Source organism: Neopelma chrysocephalum, unplaced genomic scaffold (assembly GCF_003984885.1).
Source record: "Neopelma chrysocephalum unplaced genomic scaffold, ASM398488v2 Primary Assembly neopelma1_143, whole genome shotgun sequence".
In the NCBI taxonomy this organism is placed as follows: domain Eukaryota; kingdom Metazoa; phylum Chordata; class Aves; order Passeriformes; family Pipridae; genus Neopelma; species Neopelma chrysocephalum.
The window spans coordinates 3283477-3301956 of record NW_020897805.1 but is presented as its reverse complement, the minus strand read 5'-3'; the positions used below and the strand labels follow the sequence as shown (position 1 = coordinate 3301956).

The following is an 18480-nucleotide window of genomic DNA, read 5'->3' as shown; positions in this document are numbered from 1 at the left end:
CATCTCATTCTGACAGCCAGAGACATTTAAGGCACTTTCGTTTCAAATGCAAGTTAGCATACTTGATTTGTCATTAAAATGCAAAACGATTGCCATTGCAGGTAAATGTAGGTACGCTTAAAAGGTTGTATCTGCAAAGTAAAAGCTGAAATGGTTTCTGCCTGCTTTGCTTAACTCTTTCACCAGTTTCAGAGTTTTTCTAAGGCAAATGTTACCATGCTGTAATAGAAGCGTAGCAGCACCTGCAGTTTGACACAGACTACATTTTAGTATATTTAAATAACAAGAAATCTTGAAGTTACCATGTCAAGCACAGAGACATATAGTCAAGTCTACACATGGAACCTTAGTACGATTCACAGAAGAATCTGAATAGAGTCTATCATGTAAAGCTTTCTGGGGTCAAAGCTTTCACCTACATAGATACCAATGAGGAAAAGAAGGGGGAGGTTTGTTTGACTGTTTTTAACATACTAGTTGTGGTTCTGTTAGCTGGGATCACCAGAGGGAATTTTAACAGCAATTTATTTTCTCTTTCAATGATCATTTAAAGAGACGTGAAGGCCTTAAAATAAATAAATAAACAAATAAATAAATAAAATAAATAAAGTCTTCTATAGCAAAAGACAAGTATAGATTTAAAAACACTGTGGAAAAATAGACTTGCACAGAATGGGAATAACTAACACCTGGCTTTCTACATACATGCAGAGATGTGAATGCACTGTATAATATGAATAAGGTTATTTCTATTCAACTGAATAGATTCAAACATCAAGGATCTCAGTTGTGTTCAGCATATAAAATCTAGTGAAAAGAAATATCTATTTTTTTTCTGCAAGTGGTTTGAAAAGCAACAGTATAATTTGAGTAAATTTTCTTGACACAGAGGCAAGTTTATTTGATTTTAGGTACTTAGAGATGAACCTTTATCATAAGTTTGTACCTATGTATCTTTTTTGTAGACTTTCTTGTGCTTTTTTACTATGGAAAAAAGAGGGGGTGAATAGGGTTTCACCCTCACTAGAGTGCAGAAGCATTTTTCCCTTTTTTTTTTCCCCCTATGAATGACAGTTGTATGGAAATTTGCAGTCAGGTAGTCATTCAGAAAATCTGATTTAGTTTATGACCTCATAGTGCATTAACAAAAGGCAGAGAACCCGAAACATTTGATGCTTCTGTGTATAGAATGAAGCTTACTGACCAATTCTGACACAACTCTGCCTACTGCTAAGATGTATCTGCTACAAAACAGGAATTATTTATTCATTCCAGGTTATATGATAGTAATAAGCTATGCTGTAAATACAAATATCAACTTCATAACTAACAGCTATCTTGGCAGGTTTCTAGTGCTACTTTTTCCACTCATGTTAGTCTTATCTGCATCCAGTGCACTTCTGTCCCCACAGAGAAAGAAAATGGGGGAAAAAAAAGTGCAAGACTACCTTAAAGCTGATTTCACTCTCTCATTTAGGTTTTAAAATACTAGAGCTACAGTAACCAAAATTTTCATATGCTATATTAAAATACACAAAGAAACAGTTTTCCATTCACTTTTAGCTCAATACAGCCATTTGTCCTCTCTTCCTCCATTTACCAACTACTAGGAAGTGAGGCAAAACCTACAGTAAGGCATTAATATCCTGAATTTTAGAAACTTCTTTTCTGTTGCTTCATCATTTAAATGCAGGTAAGCCTCTTGTTTCAAACCACCTGTGGTTGCAATGACCAGAGCCTGTAATTCAGTGGCAAAGCAGTGGCCCACATTCAATGGGTTGAGATAGATTCTCATTAGAGGTATGTCCACATTTCAAGAGCCCTATTATTAGTGGTAGTAACAGATCATTTGATATGGCTTATTTAAAGGAAGCCAAAGAATTCACAGTGGAAGATACTGAACTGCCCTCTGACATTCCCCACTTAGGTTGGAAGACAATTTACTAATTGTGCACCTGGTAGAACTAGAACCAATACTGTCCATGAATAGCTGAGCTTGCTAAATCTGGGGGCTACTACAAGCAACACAGTGAAAAAAAGAGAGACCATTTGCAAGAAAGCAAGAACCTTATGTTGCACCTGCACCCAAATCTCTCAGTAGCACCTTCAGCAGCCTTCTACTGATTTAAGGAGCTGGAGGCAGTGGGGAGGAAAAGAAGGCACAGAGTAAGGGAAGAAGGTAAACTGGACATAGCCTCTCACTTAGTTGGCTAGTTTCCATTTCTCAGAAAAAATAGTGCTTGACAATTTTTTTCCCAAAGCCATTCCACCATAATCACCTTCACACATGACTGTTTCCGAGCTATTCCAAAGTGCTTCACTATCCAAGACAGAGAGTGTATTAAATGCAAGATAATAGGTAGAAATACAAAGTGCTCAAATCCTTGAGCAGCTGTGATTTTAACATTCACATACTGGACTGTCATATTATCTTAACATAATTGAGTTGGAAGCAGAGTTTTCTGAATATTCAATATACTGTTAATCCTTGGCATGTCTAGAACATCTTTCCTTCAGCCTTTAAGGGCTTTAGAATAATCAGTACACTTTATCACTTACGTAATTAGGTAAGTTTTCCTCTTCTCTCCCCAGCTAAAAGGTCTCGAAAGTCCTGGGAGTCTAATACACAGCATCCTCATCCAGTGTTTCTGCAGCCATGTGGCCTTGCAGAGTCTTGGACCTTACACATCTCAAATGGTTCAAGGACAATTCCTTGCACTTTAAGAGATTTTACGCTCAGGATACAAAATAAGTTTTTAGCATTTGGTAAAAGAAATGAGACAAAAATAGATGTACAAAAACCTCAAATCCCTGTCACCTAAATAAAACTTTACTAGCCATATCCTGGTCATAAAAAGCTGTTTTCTTGCTCTAGGTAGGTGACTGCATGCTTCCAAATACCCAAAGACTTAAAATTAAAATATACTGGTCTTGAAATTATGAAAATAAAAGAAAATTTTAAAACTCATTATGAATAAATATCTAAACTAAAACTAAATAAGCCACTTAAGTTGCCACAAGTACACACCTCTCTTATAAAGAATACATATACTAAATTTGATCTTCAAACTAATGGTTGGAAATTATGATTTTAAAAGGTGACTAAATATTGGCAATAGGTATTTTTTCTGTTAAATCCATAAACTGAGTTCCCTATCAGCAGGTCTGATCACAGACTAATATTTTAAAGAAAAGGCAGCTCACATCTCTGAGTGTAAAAACATTGAGCACTGTGATATCTTTCCATTGGGCATATTCACAAGACAAAAACAGCAGCAGTCAGCCCATCTACCAAATGGGAAATGCAAAGTTGACTCATAAAATAGGAGCCATATTTTCAATATCATTAAGTATATTTTAACTATATCTATTCCACATCTTTTAACACTCAGAAAAGCAAGCATTGAAAAATGGTGCTTCATGCAAATTCAAAAATAAAGGACTGAGCAATTGCACTCAAAGTGGTTGCATCAGTGCAATACATGAACCAGAGGAGAGAATTGAGCATCTAAGAGCTTCATACTAAAAAAAAATCCATAACAAACAGAAAATACTCCACAACTTTTTAAACTCTTCTGTTAGTTTTACAAAAATAAAATATTGAGTTTGGAGTTGACAAGTAATAAGCCAAACTTTCACTTTAGTGTTCAGTGCGACAATATCAACCATCTACCAATACAGCTCCTATACCAACTGCACAGGAAAAACAGCAGAGACTTAAACACCTGAAATAAAGCTCTTGGCCTAATTTGCAAGAGCCCATCAACTTCCCTGAGTTTTGGACAGATTACGAACTATCCCCTAACATTAGACATTTTGCTCCTCTTATTCGTGTTCTTTTAAAAGTGATTTCTAAAGTCTCTCACCATAGAAAGGTTTCCTACAAATATGAGCAATGAGGATGGCTGTATTTTACAAAACACATTCATTGCTACCACTTATGGACTCAGCAGGCAAATTAAGATAAAAATGGAAAATAAATTATTAAGAAAGGAAATGATCTTCCAGCTCTACCAGTGAGCAACTCACTCAGTCAAGCATGGTCAAAAATAAAGACCATGAGAAACACAACAAAATTATAAATAAAAATCATGAAACTTCGATGATTGCTAGCATTAGTTCATGGGTAAAGCCTGCAACTGAGCTATAACACTGCATTAACCATGACCTTAAAGACAGTATAATTATTGTATAGCATGTCTGGTTTGACATGCTGGCTCCTGAGCCTGAGTAAAATACAGGGCCCTTTTGCACTTCTGTGCTACTCATTCTTTATGCTTGCACGAACTGGGGACTGTCTTTTTAAGTTGAAAAATCATCTCCGAGGTAATTTATGTAAAGATGATTTATGTAAAATGCAAGATCTCAAAAATGGCACAAACCACACAAGACCACATAAAACAAACAAACGATGCATAAACAGAAGCTTCAGATGGATTTTCCTGCGAAATGCCAAGCAGCCCTTTGTACCATGACCACTCAGCAGGTTTCTTCAACACTGAAGGCCAGAGACTCTTCTTAGCGATTGGGATCAGCAAAACTAGTCAAGTTCTTTACATCTGCAACTAGATGCTGAGAATTTTTTATATTGCATTAAGGAGAGAAGAAGATACCTTTCAACAAAACAGAGAGGAAAAGACAGACAATAACTCCAGGTTTAATGCAGGTTCTTCCCTTCAGTCAAGCTCCTTATCCTCAGACAACAGTTATTTCTGCAGTCCTTCGCTCTTGCTTCACAACAGCAGTGATGAGGAAATACTGTTTTAGAGTGAAAGAGATTAAGGAAGTCAGAAAGTAAGCATGGTCCACCTGATTATTGTACTTAACACATGCTCTTTATCGTGCCCTTTTCCTTAATCCCCAATACTCTCGAAAAAAAACACTTCTCAGTCTTAAAATCCAGATAACCATAGATCATGCAGGAGCAGTCACTAAGATATTATTTGCAATCTATTGACATTATTTCAAAGCTAAAACAAGTGCATCAAACTATTTCTCTTCCAAAGGCCAATACTTTCCATAGATTGTGATAGTCTTCCTTTTAATAGTTAACTGATTTTCTCTCTATCTAACATTGATTCCTGTTATTCAGTACAGAATTCAACACAAAAACCAATTTTTGTTTAAGACTGATTAAAATTTTCACAAGAGGAGCTGGTTTGACTGTGCCAGTGAATTAAGCCCTCTGGGTACCCAAAGAACAAGTGTAGATTGTGTGGATTTAGCCTTCAATCCATCTCATACAGGAAATCACATCAAGAAAAAGCAGTTCACCCCCTGCACATTAAAACACAAAATTATGTGATGCAAACACCAGTTCACTGGGAAATGCTCTGCCTCAGTCAAAAGCTCTTATCAAGAGCCTTGAGTCAATGGATGCTTAATAAGAAATCTGATCTCTGTCCAAGTCCAAGTTTGTCACTCAACTTTGTTCAGAAGTACAGATTTCACCTTTACTCATAATTGCACCAGACCCTTACAGACAGATATCACCAAAAAAACAACTTTGATCATCCATCACAGTGATAGTCACCAGCTATATTCAAGGATGTAACAATTCAAGCTCACAACTTTATTTTACTTCATGTCAAATTGTGCAGTTTGTTTAACATTTTTACCAGACTTCAAGCTCTAAAAATTCTCACAAAAATTCTCCACTACGCAATGTGAACCCACACTGACCCCCCAGTCAAAGGTTCAGGTGACAATCTTCTGCCCAATTCTACCATGTGACACTCTCTCAAGACAACTCCTTCCACAATGTTAAGCCTTCTTGAGAAAAGTAGAACAGAAAACAATCTTAGGTTCTGATCTGTCAGATACAGTAAATCAAGGCACAATGGCCAGCATGGGGGGTCAGAGGTGTATATACTACAGTGTTTTCACAGTCTGTTAGTGACTATGTGACCATAAAAAGTCAAGGATCAATGGAAAAAAGGAAAGGCTGCTGGGACTAAAGAAGATAACAGCCATCCGTGGAAGACTGAAATACAACAACTTAGAATATAAGTTCACCCTGACATATTACTGAGTTTGGAAAAATAACTTTTCCATCAAAAAAGCAACTTCTATCCTTGGCACAGTATGCCTAAATTGGTGAGATATTTAAATACATACCATAACCCATTAATTTGATAATTTTAATATCAGTCATTGACTGGTCCCCTTCATATCAACAATAAACTAATGACTCCAAATAAGACACACCAGGAAAATACATGTCACAGAATTACACACAGATAATACTTCGTAATGGCAAATATTCTATAGTCACATTTAAAGCTGACACTATAACAGAACACAGGCATGGCTATTGTATGTGAGACAAGGTATATCTTAGTAGTATTTTTTAGTATTTTCAAAGTTATAAAGTGTGAAAAAAATTTTTCCTTATACATTACCCAGATCACATCCGGTTCCTGTTGAAATGCCACTTTTAAAATGGGAGAGGCATGGTGGGAGGAAAAAGGAGGGGAAGAAGAGAACAAGGAGCAGATTTAGTTTTGTCTATCAACTATCAAAAGTAGAGATAATATTGGAAGTTTATAATTCTTTTTGCTACTGGTAATAGTCTCCCATTTTTCCAACAGATATACATCTATAGAACTTTACCTTTCTATACAACTTTCTAGGTGTGTAGAAAGAGAATCTATTATCACACTTGTCTTCAGTCCATCTAGTAGACTATTTCACATTTATTTTAATATAAAAATAATTATGCATCAGGTAGTCCACAGTGATTAATAAGCATGTAAGACTTCAACTGAAAGATTATTATAATCTGTAAATTTTAAATAATTTCAGTGAATCCTTGTGTATAAATATTTCATTTAGCAAAGTGATTCTAGGAACTGAATTGCTTCTAAAGAATGACCACCCTTAGCAGTGTTAGTGTACGTGTATTTTCAGACATTTATAATATTTCAACATTATTTTAAAAACAGCATCTTGTGCTTAATGTAGGACATCCCTTTAAGGGAAAACTTTAAGTACCCACCTCAAAATGCAATCCTACTCATTTGAACTTGATACATTACTGGAATAGTAGAAGAAAAATTATCGAGAATTTATACATTTCAGATAGCTTAGCTGTGGAAAACATTATCTCTTTGTTGAAGTCTCTATATACAATTCCATTTACCTTGAAAAAGTGAACTATTTCAAGTATAAAATTTACAAACATTTGTAAACCACTGTTTTCTTAGAGTAAGAAAGAAATCTCAGCTACTAGTAAACATCTTCTTTTAAAAAGGCAATACAAAATCTTCAATTCTTAAACATATTCATTCTCTTTTCACGTAGAAAACTGTGGTCACGCCTGATAGAAAATAAAAAAACAAGGAAAGTGAAAAACATTAACAGCATAGCTCCAATACACTTATTTCAGACAAGATACCATAAATCATCTTGAAACAAAACAGGCAATTATAATGTGCACAAATGTTATGATATTATGCGTCTCTACTGGTCCAATAGTTTAAGTTATTGAAACTGATGGTTGAACAAGGGCATATTGTTTCAACACACTTGGATTACTCAAACGATTCAAATTCTTCCTTTAGGTCTCCAGTGCTTTGCAGATCTCTCTAATGTCAATAAACAGGTAGATAGATGTTTCTTAGATAATTCAGGCCACATCTAAGGGGATTAAAATATATGACCAAAATTTCTCTAGCAATGTCTTTTGTAAAGAATCATGCGGTTTTCTTCCCTTCAATACTGTAAGAAGCATCTGAAATTAAAGCAAGTACATACATCTCCCTTCAAAGCATTCAGTGAGAACAGAGCAGCTCCTTTCTCCTTCTAACCACTATCCCATATTTCAATCCTCCTCACCTCAGTGTAAAGGAAACAAGAGTGAGAGCCATAAGACAGAATCATTTCAAAACACAATTAGCTATTTGTAAACACTCTTTTTCCTGCAGAAAATCTGCAACTGTTAGTTGCAAGAAAAAGCAGCACATAAGGTAAATCAATTAGCTTGCTAATTTCTCACCCTCATTCATTTAGCTCTGCACTGTATTTGTCGTAATTGACTATAATTATGTTAATTACCAACTCCAGCATAATTACTATATTTATTGTCATTGAGCACACTACGTACCCAAAGCAAAGCTGGCATTTGTCGGGCATCAAAAAAATAAATAAATAAAACCACACAACTGTCGGGAGGGGTTTCTCTGAAAACTGGCTGATATACCTTCAGCAAATGAAAGGGCAAAAGAGATTTCATGCAATGCTAGTTTGAAAGCATCGGTTCATTAAGGATATTAATTTTCTGATAACTACACATTTAAGCATGACACACTGGAGCAGTATCTACAGGATTTAGCAATTATTAATGCGTGACAGTTTCAAATGCTAAGTGAATCAATTAAACAGCAGCATTCACAATTTGAGAAGAGATAACTGCTTCATAACTGCCTAAGACTACAATTTTCACATGACAAAAAAAGGCCATTCAGGCTCCTTCAAAACCTGACAGGTCAAGAAAGAAGTTTGAAACAAAAGCACCTTATAACCATCATCTCTCCTCTTTACTTGTCAGATCAACTTTGCTAGTGTCTCCGCTGAAATGGCATCACCATGCCAGCTGCCACAAGGTGATTTTTCATGTCTTGTCAAAGAAATCTTTTATTCTATTTGCTCTGCATTAACATGTTACATTTATTGATCAAGCCCTTTCTGCAGCCACAGCAGGGCACTGTGCTCTTATGCCTAAGGGGGCTTTGATGTCCTGGTGACATTCTAGACCAAATAATGCACATACTAAATGGATTTAATGCAGAAATGTGTTTGTGCATGACAGCTACATTAATAACAGCCCCTCATACTGATAAATATGCAATTGCTACGATTAAGAGTTACCCAATTATGGCGAAAATATTTTTCTACCTTATAAATAAAACCATCAAAAGTTTTAACAATAGTGCATTTTCTTCAACATTTTAAAATGCTATAAAGATGAGTCTAAAGGCTGTAAAAAATGTCATGCTTTGTTTTGAATTTTGGCTTTTATTTCCCTCTCTCTTTTGTTGTTCATCTTTCTGTTCTGTGTATCTTATTGCTGCACAGACTGGGAAGGTGGCAAGAGAAAAAAAAGCCTATCTTTCACATACTCAACTCACAAAGAGGAACGTGCCCTGTAAAAACTGAAGCCCATTTTCAGGCTGCCACTTGCATATTCCCCCAGGCAAGAAAACAGTAGGCAGAAGAGAGAAACAACAATCTCAAGTCCACAGAGAGGATATTACAAAGGCTCAGCCTCACAAAAGTCACGGAGGAACATTCCAGACTAGGATTATAGTTTAAGGGGATGTTTTCATATATACACCTTCTTCACCGGAGAGTGGAAATTATGCACAAGCACATACTGTGCAAATTATTCACGCTCATAGTAGAAATAATCTGCACCCTAGAGAGAGGGAAGAGATACTTGTGTCTCTATGAGCACAATTATTGGATTAATCCTTCCTCATTGGCCAAGATTAAAGATTCACTCTCCCTTTCACCTCATAGCTTAGACCCAGAAGAAATCTCTGTAAGAAAAAGGAGAACAACTCACATGTTTAAAACTACTGAGGATAAAATTACAGATGGACTTCTCTGTGAATTGAACCGTAGATGTTATTTATAAAAGCATGGCACCTATTTGTACAAAACCACTGATATCAAGTTATTCAAGCACTGCAGTGCATTTAGCCTTTAATGTGAAAAGAAAAATTTGGTACAAATAAAGTTATCTAGGACAAGTAAAAAAGGCTTTGAATAGGGTGTGGGTTGTTTGGGTTTTTTTCTCCCCACCAGATAGCATGATGCATCTAAAAAAAATCTTTGCATGTCATCAAAATCTACTCTCTACCTACATTACATCCTTCCTACTCACTTATTGCTTTCTTTCCTTCACCAATGACTACTACTTACCTTCTTTTTTAATGGAATCTTTAACTTTCTATGATCGATGAACAAAAGTTTTTTATCCCCTCTTGAAATCCTTTACAGCAAAATCTCCCAGTAACACCAACACATCAGTGACTTTTCTTCCCATAGTCTATGCCTTCATTAAATGGGACTTGGGGAATGTTTTCCACGTATCATGAAAGGATTCTGTTATCAGGGAAAGCTATCAAATACAGTGGCCATGAGACATCCAGGAGCAGATTCCCAAAGCAAAACACCTCTGCTCCTGAAACATGCCTTATTGAAAATATACAGTGTAAATTGTTCATTTCTAAAATGGCTGAAAATCACCACCAACATCAAATCAAAAGAGCTGCTACAACTCAGGCCATTATGACCACACCAATAAAGCTGCAGAATAATAGTATTTAGGTTGAAAGGGGCATCTAGAGGTCTTCTAGTCCAATTCCCTGTATAGACAGGGGGACTTCAAAGTTAGATCAGGTTGCTTGGGGCTTTGTCCAGTTGTACTTTGAATAGCACCCAGGATGGAGCCTCTCTGGGCACCTCTTCCACTCAATTTTCCCCGTCGTGGTTGGAAATTCCCTTGCAGCAGCCTGTGACAACTGCCTCTTGCTCTTTTGCTGTACATCTGACAAGAGTTTGGCTCCATCTTCTTCACAACCCCCCTTTAGTCCCAAAAGGAAACAAAAGACATAAGAAAGCATTTAAACAACATCTGTAAGGAAAACGGCATGAGAAGAAAAAATTCACAAGTAGACTATAGTTGTCTGGGGTTGAAGGGTTTTTGTTTCTCAGGGATGTAAACAGCACACAATCCAGTAGCACCATATCCTGCTGATCACAGCCAGCATCTTTTAAGTAAACACTGCCTCGTACACAATAAATTGCTGTTACTCCTCCTTTTTCCCAACATCCCCATAAGTTCCCTTTTGCCATTCACCTCTATCTTTCCTTTCCCTCCCAGGGAAAAGGGGAGACACACAGCTATTGCAACACGTAACAGTCACTTTGGCTGCCAGAAGAAAGAGCTGGATCCATGTACTGCTCAGGGTAATCAAGAAGAGACACTAGTTCTTGGAAAAAGGCAAACAAGAAAGAAAATTCTTTTTAAAAGCAAATTTTTGTGATTATATTTATCAAGTGTTGTTATTAGAGTTACCACATCTGATGCAAAGAGAATATGGCATCTACACAAGCCCCAAGTTTCATTTTATGAAGAGGAAGGGGCTCTAGCCTGGGAAGAACTCTGAAGTCAGAAAAAAACCTGGTGAAAAATATACGTTTTCCTCTGTATTAAATTGCCAGCTCAAAAGAACTAATTACAACCCTCCCCTCCTTTTTTTTATGTGTATATATTACAGTCAGAAAGAAAATAACCAGAGAAATCTAAGTAACAAAAACACCATACTAAGAACATTTGGTCTTCCTTTTTCCCTTCAATGAACACACACACTTTCATCTAATAATAAATCATATTATAATGAAAACTAACATATTTACTGCAAATAATATTGTGCCAGCAAAGCCTAGTATTCTCTTCATTTTTTCATTTTTGATCACCCTTGGTCTTCTTCATTCAACTTTTGCTTTTACCAACAGATAAGTTGCAGTAGAAAATCAAACTCCTTTTAAAAGCAACATTAAGTGTAGACATTAAGACCCTCAGCATACTAAACTAAACTTTTCAAATTAGGCATTCGCTGATAAAAATCATAAAACTCATTGCTATACTACAGCATTGTCAGATTTTTCAAGCAATAATACTTGTTTAAAGAAGATGACACTGCTTATACTCGCTTCAACAGCTGCCCAAGGCATTCTTCTATATTGACATTCACTTAAGTTTATAACACTTATTCTATATCTTATCTGACTTTCTCTATACTGTGCAGGCACAGGGTTTATATATGAGTGCAGACCAGTCTGAACAGCTACTATACCATAAATACTTCATTCTTAGTTTTTATATGCTTAGTATATCTATCACTGCTTAAATAAAAAACCATTACACAGTTAGCTCTCATCAAATTTAATATTAGGTTCCCAAAGCTAAAAAAAAAAAAGGTGAAAAAAATAATCCACCTCTCCTCTTTCCCCAAATCTGATTTCTGGTCTTAAAATACTTTCACAGATTTACAACTTTAAGCTATCCTACATCACAAGCTGATTGTTCTCCCCCAAACCTCAATAAAACCAAATTATATCCCTTCTGAAAAATAGGCTAAGTGATAGTGTTTTAGGCAGAGAAGGAAAGAAGGGATGAAAACACAGATTTCAGAACTATAGCACCAATTGAGCCCTCCACGAAAACATGATCAGAGTTTTAAAGTGGTATTTTACATCCAAATTTAATGTTATTGTTTTACTTTATGAAATAAGTTCAGAGAAACTGTTCTTCAAATCATGCATTAAATGAAAAAAACACTTTTTTTTCTCCAGAAATGTAAAGAAGGAGCAGCCTTGTTGATGACATGCTAAATCTAAATACACATACAGATCTGGAATTATCTTCATGACAAAATGAAAAAAAAGCCCATTCAATCCCCTCCCCCAGCAAAATTATCTTTTCTGATAACAGTTTCCACAGGTTCAGAGTCATCATCCAGAAGTATAAGACAATAAACCACAGATTTAGTGCCTCCTTTGCTCTGCTACATCTTGCATGTAGGAATCAGTCCTTCAGTTGACAGTGACTCAGGATAACATTTCTGAGTGTTAAGTAAGTTAAAACCAGTGTTTGTTCCCTCTAGGAAAACAAGGCACCAGCACACTACTTGTCTTACCCCTCACAAGCAGATTCTAAGCTTACCCTCAATAAAATAAAAGGAAAACTCAAATAAGTCCAACCCTACCACCGAAAAATTATGGTTTTTTTCTTAAACAGAAGATTACACTCCAGTCCTTTCTCCCTACTTACTTGTAGATTTTCCAACCTGACAAATACACTGCTGAACCTCAACCAACTCTCTCACAAGGATTAAATGAAAAACGATACTGTAAAAACTAACAGGAATACTACAGAATTCTAAATCAATCCATATATTTAAATAATTAGAAGGAATTACAAATTTTAACTGCACTTAGCTTTAGCATTTAACTACATAGCTGCCCAAAAATAAAATCATAGAACAAAATACACCATCTAGGAAAACAGCATTATAAACCATTTATGATAATAACCTGAGATCTATAAATTTAAAAAAAGAGTGAGAGAAGCACATAATTACTTGTAGTTTGGTTAAGAAAAATTCACTTTTGATCCCATTCTTCACTTCCTCAGGTAATAATGCTTATTTTCCATTTTCAGCAGAGAACAAACCATAAGCTCCTCATTGGGCATCACTTATGTTAACACAATTAATTTCCACACTCACCTGGCTATTTGTGTTCCAAGTGTGCAAGAAAAGGAGACAAACATTACCCATAAAACAGTGTTTTCCACTTGATAACAACTAAATCTACTTGACGTACATATTTGTTTCTACTTTGAAAAAAAACGTATTCTATTTTAGGAGTTGGCATCCCATATTGCACTTGAAAATCTATATATTGCCACATACCTTAACAAGTTGAAGCTAAGATCTAGCCTTTTTGCCATATGTCCATATTTTCGTCCTAAGAATTCTGGAATTTCTTCACAGTCTTGACTAATGTAGGACACCTGAGAATTAGAAGCAGAAAGGAAACATTTTGTAAGTGGATTTAGTTTCCTGTCCAAATTCTGTCTCATTGATACAATGACTACATGTAGTACCATACATATTCATTACAGCTTTAAGCTACCTAAGTTTTACTGCTATAAAATCTATCACAATCTCATTTTCCCATTGATACCTTCAACTTAACATTTATTACATCTATAGTCTTATGTACAATGCTTTGTCTCCTTTCAGGTAAAAATAATTTTATTATAAAAATCACCTTTCTTCAATTTCACTGTTAATATTTTGATCTAACATTTCTTTCTATTACCATTGTGATACACTCCAGAAGAAATTTGTTGGAAGGATCAGAAGCCATCCAAAGGATGTTCCAGTTTGGCCCTCCATATACAGCATACTAAAAGACTGTTTGCTGAAGTTTGGTGCGGAAATACCTAAGCAATGTATTGTCAATCCACTCTCATAACCATTCCCTGAGAAGATTATTATTCCCAGTAACTTACCAGGGACAGAGCAAGAGGGCTGCCTATGATCTGACAAACAAAGCATGCAGCTTTTTTTCAGTCAGTCATGTAAGTTTCAAAGATTTCTGGCTTCAACACCTATGTTCAGATCACGTTTCTTATTACACCCAAAATACTCCTAAATGTCTTTTCTCTTTTTCATACCAGCCCATCTAACCAACCTTTAGCAAACATAGGAAGAATCAGAGGTAACAAAAAAAAACAGTCTACTCAGATTTTTTTGTTTGGTCATTTGTTTTTGTTTGGGGTTTATTTATTTTTTTAGCCAGGATTGAGTGATAATATTTCCAGAAAAAAACATAAACAACAAAACACCGAATTTTTCTACTCTTTCTGCTGTACTGTTTTAGAAGTCATTGGTTTGATTTCTTCAAAGAAACGCCACAAAGCCTGCCAAACCTATTGTCAAGAACTCTATACACCTATATTGGTTCATCGTCTCAGTGTTCAAAACACTGACATTTCAGATTTTGTGCTACAGAAATCTTGGTTGCCCTTACTGGTAACTTACTAGTTAAGTGAACTTCACCAATGTATTAGACCACTACCTATGTGATATTGTTATTATCTCCATGTTTAATATAAAGTCAATTTAAATACTATATTCCACTGGTCTAAAACATGTTAAATGAAAAGTATGCAAAAAATAGTCCATCAAATTTTGTTGTCATAGTATTTCACCTTCTGTTAAAATAGAGACTCCTCTGCAGAACAGACTGACAGTATGCACTTTGGCAAGTCATCCTGGTCTCTTACACTCTAAAAATTATTGCAATATGATAATACTGTATGGCATCCCATTTAATTAATTTTGTTCAATAACTTCAACAGATAAAGCTGACAACAGTGAAATAATTTTTATGAGCAGAAAACAGTAGCTTGAAGCTCAGTTTAACAACTTCTTCCCCTTGTTAAATCATACCTCATCTTGTAATATATTCTTCTAGCAGACATACACATGATTTTAGCAAATATAAGGACAAAAGGGAAAGGAACTGTTTGGGGTAATTGGCATCCTATAGCTTTGGATATAACAGAAAATGTTTTGCAGAATTTACTGAATTAAATATGTGGGGGTTTTCCTCCAGTTTACATCCAAGATAAATTTCAATGCATTTTACAGCACACACAAAGGTATGCATAAAAGAATTGCTTCATTCTTCACTGAATGGTAGATTTCTTTAAATTAATGCTTGCGAACCCTTCAAAAGTCATCATGTTAATAGCAGAATAATTCTTTGGATTAAGCATTTGGTTCAATGTAACATGTTGAAACAGAAATGACTAAAATATGATGCCTACTAACACTAGGAGTGCAAGACCACCTTAAGCAACTACAAACATACCAGGAGCACAGACAACTTTGCTTTTGACCAAGGGAAGAGTGGTGGAGAAGGAGCCAGGGACTCCAGCCTGCATTCCCACTGCTTCAGAAACTTACCTGGCCATAAAAGCTCTACCTCCACAAGAACAGAAGCTGAAGAAAAAGGTTCAAACAAATGTGTTTTGGAGCACAGAAGAGGCAAAATACATAAAATGTTGCAAAGCTTCAGCCTTGGAACTGTTATAATATACATATACGTTTACATAACTGGTAAAAACAGATTATTCACAGGCATATCTGCAGATGACATATGGTTATCATGACCTTTTAACACTCAGGCCTTTTAAAAGGGATTTTACTTCCATAGAGTTCACTTCAGCACACTCACAGTACAAATACATTTTTCAATTTAAAACAATTATATTTATTTTTCCAGAAAATACACAAAGGGCATTTGACTTCATATTTCTACAGCCCACATACATGAATCTGCTTCAGATACCCAACAGCCCTCTTTATGGTAAGAACAGCAGCAACTGCCAGCAATGAAATACATGATAAACCTTCTTGAACAAGTTTTCCCCACTCTTTAGTATTTGAACAGTGTTGATATAAAACAAGACTTTAGTAGTCTGGACAAGAAAAGAAGAACATTTCTTCATTTTTGTTCTTTCAGTTCAAAATCATTTACTCAGGAAACAACAAAATGGACATAATTCAGTATTCTTCCTTTTGCATCCATCTCAAATACCCTCAAAATGAGGATGAGCTTTCAAGTACATATCCAGATATGTCATTACAGAGATGAGAGCAAGCAAACTTCTCCCACGACTCCAGCTCTTTGGCTGCATGGCACATCAGCAACAGCAGATTTCTTAGATTTTTCTATACCAGTCACAGAACATCACATAGGATTAGAAACTGGATGTAGAGGTCTCCATTGCCTAATTCTCCAACTCAAATATAGTACAGGTTGGTCACAGTCAATCATTCTTATTACTGATGCCCTGTTCAATATCCCAATGAAATGTTCAGAAAGTTTCCCACAAAGCCCAGCATCAGATAGGCTGTGGACATCTCAGATACTCTTGCAGACTCTTCAACACACTGTATGCAATTCGGGAAAAAATATGTTTTTACAAAATATTTAGAACATAAGTTAACCAGTCAATAGCAGTTGCACCTCTTTTCTGCTTTAGTTTCAGAGGATATTACCATTTAATCTCTGAGATCATTTTACAATGACACTCATAGTAACCTCTTCAAGGAATGTCAGCAAAAAGTCATGTATGAACTCTCAATACTGCATATTCTCTTCTACTGAGGGGAATTACATGTGGAGAATATTTCCAGTCAGCTGAGCATTATATTTTACTCTGTGCTGCCTATGGTAGGCACATAGCCAAATTAAGGGGCTAAAGGCATGCCCAAGGGAAGAAGGCAGTGTTACTCAGTGCCACAGTGCACCACAGAGACTACAGGAACTGTTTCCTGCAGCATCTGCAAAATTAGCCAATTGCCTTCATATCACACACATATTTACATGAATTCCATACAGAATAGTGACCAGATTAAAGAAGCAATTAGATGGACTGCACCCTGGCTTAATGGCAAGCCATTTTCAAAAAGAACACAAGCTTCATTTATTCCTGGGGGGGGGGGGAGAATAAATAATCTGCTAATATTAGCCAAAGGTTCAGCAGTAATGTCACCAATTTTTAACCAGAAAATTTTTCAGTAGCCATATAAACCACTGGGTATAGGCCAGCAGGATGTGTTTTAATTTCCAACTTCTCTCTAACCGAAACGAAACGTACATAATGCTTACTTTCAGGAGGAACAACACTTAGCAGACCTCAGTCTTTTTTCCCGCAGCCCATTCAAGGCCCGAGAGAGCACGCGGGGCTCACCCCGGGGCACGACGCGCTCCCGGCCCGCCGGGCCCCGCTCCGGCTGCACCGCACATCTCGCAGGGCAGCGAACGGCGGTCAGAGCTGCGCTGCTGCCTCAGCACAGCCCAGGAGTGCGCCTGTTGCACGGCAGCAGCAAAAGTGGCAAAGCAGCACTGCCCCGTCACCGACACCGCGGTGCTTCGCTATCTCCCAGCTCTGAGCAAGCACCGCCGGGGCACATCCCCCCCAGCCCGTGGGGCTCTGAGCACAACCCCGGGACCACCCGGCGCTGGCAGGGGCAGGGGCGGCTTCTCGGCCCCTTCCCTTCGGCGGCCTCGGGCCAGCGCGGCTGCGAAGGGGCGATACCTGCGGAGGTCCCTGGCGCGGTGCTACGAGAGGTTGGAAATCAACCCGCCTCCGCCGCTGCGAGACCAACCCCCCCCCCCCCCCCCACCCCCCTCCCCGTGGGACCGGGACCGTAGAGCGCCGGGAAACGGCGCGGAGTTGGAGCAGCCGCCCCCAGTGCCGGGGGCGGGGACGCGCCGGCTGGGCGGGCTGCCCCCGGCAGGTGGGGCCGCCGCCGCACGAGCTGCGGACACTTACTTGGGCTCCGCTCACCACGACCCCTGCCATGGCTGCGGGCTGGTCGGGGCTCCGCGGGCTCGGGGCCGGAGCGGGCGCGCCGCTCCCTGCAGCAGTCAGCTGACGCGGGCGGAAGCGCGGCCGGGCCGGGGGCGGCGGCAGCGCCAGCGCCGGGCTCCCGCCGCCTCCTGCGGCCGCGCGGGGGGCGCAGCGCGGGCCCGGGCAGCACCGGGGCCTCCAACGCGGGGCCGACAGGCGAGAGCGTGGGGCGAGGGTCTGTGTGTCCAGGCCCCAGGCGTCCCTGTCTGGCAGCCGCTCCGGGCCCCGCTGCGACATCCTGCCTAGAACGCCAGTCCAAAGCGGCACAAAACCGACCGCCGCGCCTCACAGCATCACAGGATCAGTTGGGCTGGAAAAGACCTCTGAGACCATCCAGTCCAGCCTGTGACCAAACACCAGCATTTCAACTGGACCATGGCACTGAATGACACGTCCAGTCTTTTTTAAACACCTCCAGGGACAGTGTTTCCACCACCTCCCTGGGCAGCCCATTCCAATGCCCAATCACCCTT

At 38.2% G+C, this 18480-nt stretch overlaps 1 protein-coding gene across 1 annotated transcript in view; it reads right to left on the bottom strand.

Annotated features, from left to right (window-relative positions):
* The window catches only part of LRMDA (leucine rich melanocyte differentiation associated), a 658526-nt gene extending 640496 nt beyond the window's left edge, over positions 1 to 18030 (bottom strand). The window contains exons 1-2 of the mRNA XM_027700020.1: positions 17930 to 18030; positions 13485 to 13585 (exon numbers count right to left, since the gene is read on the bottom strand). Of these exons, the coding sequence (XP_027555821.1) occupies positions 13485 to 13585; positions 17930 to 17959 (131 nt within the window). The 5' untranslated portion in view covers positions 17960 to 18030. The remainder of the gene's footprint in view (positions 1 to 13484; positions 13586 to 17929) is intronic.
* Positions 18031 to 18480: the final 450 nt, after the last annotated feature.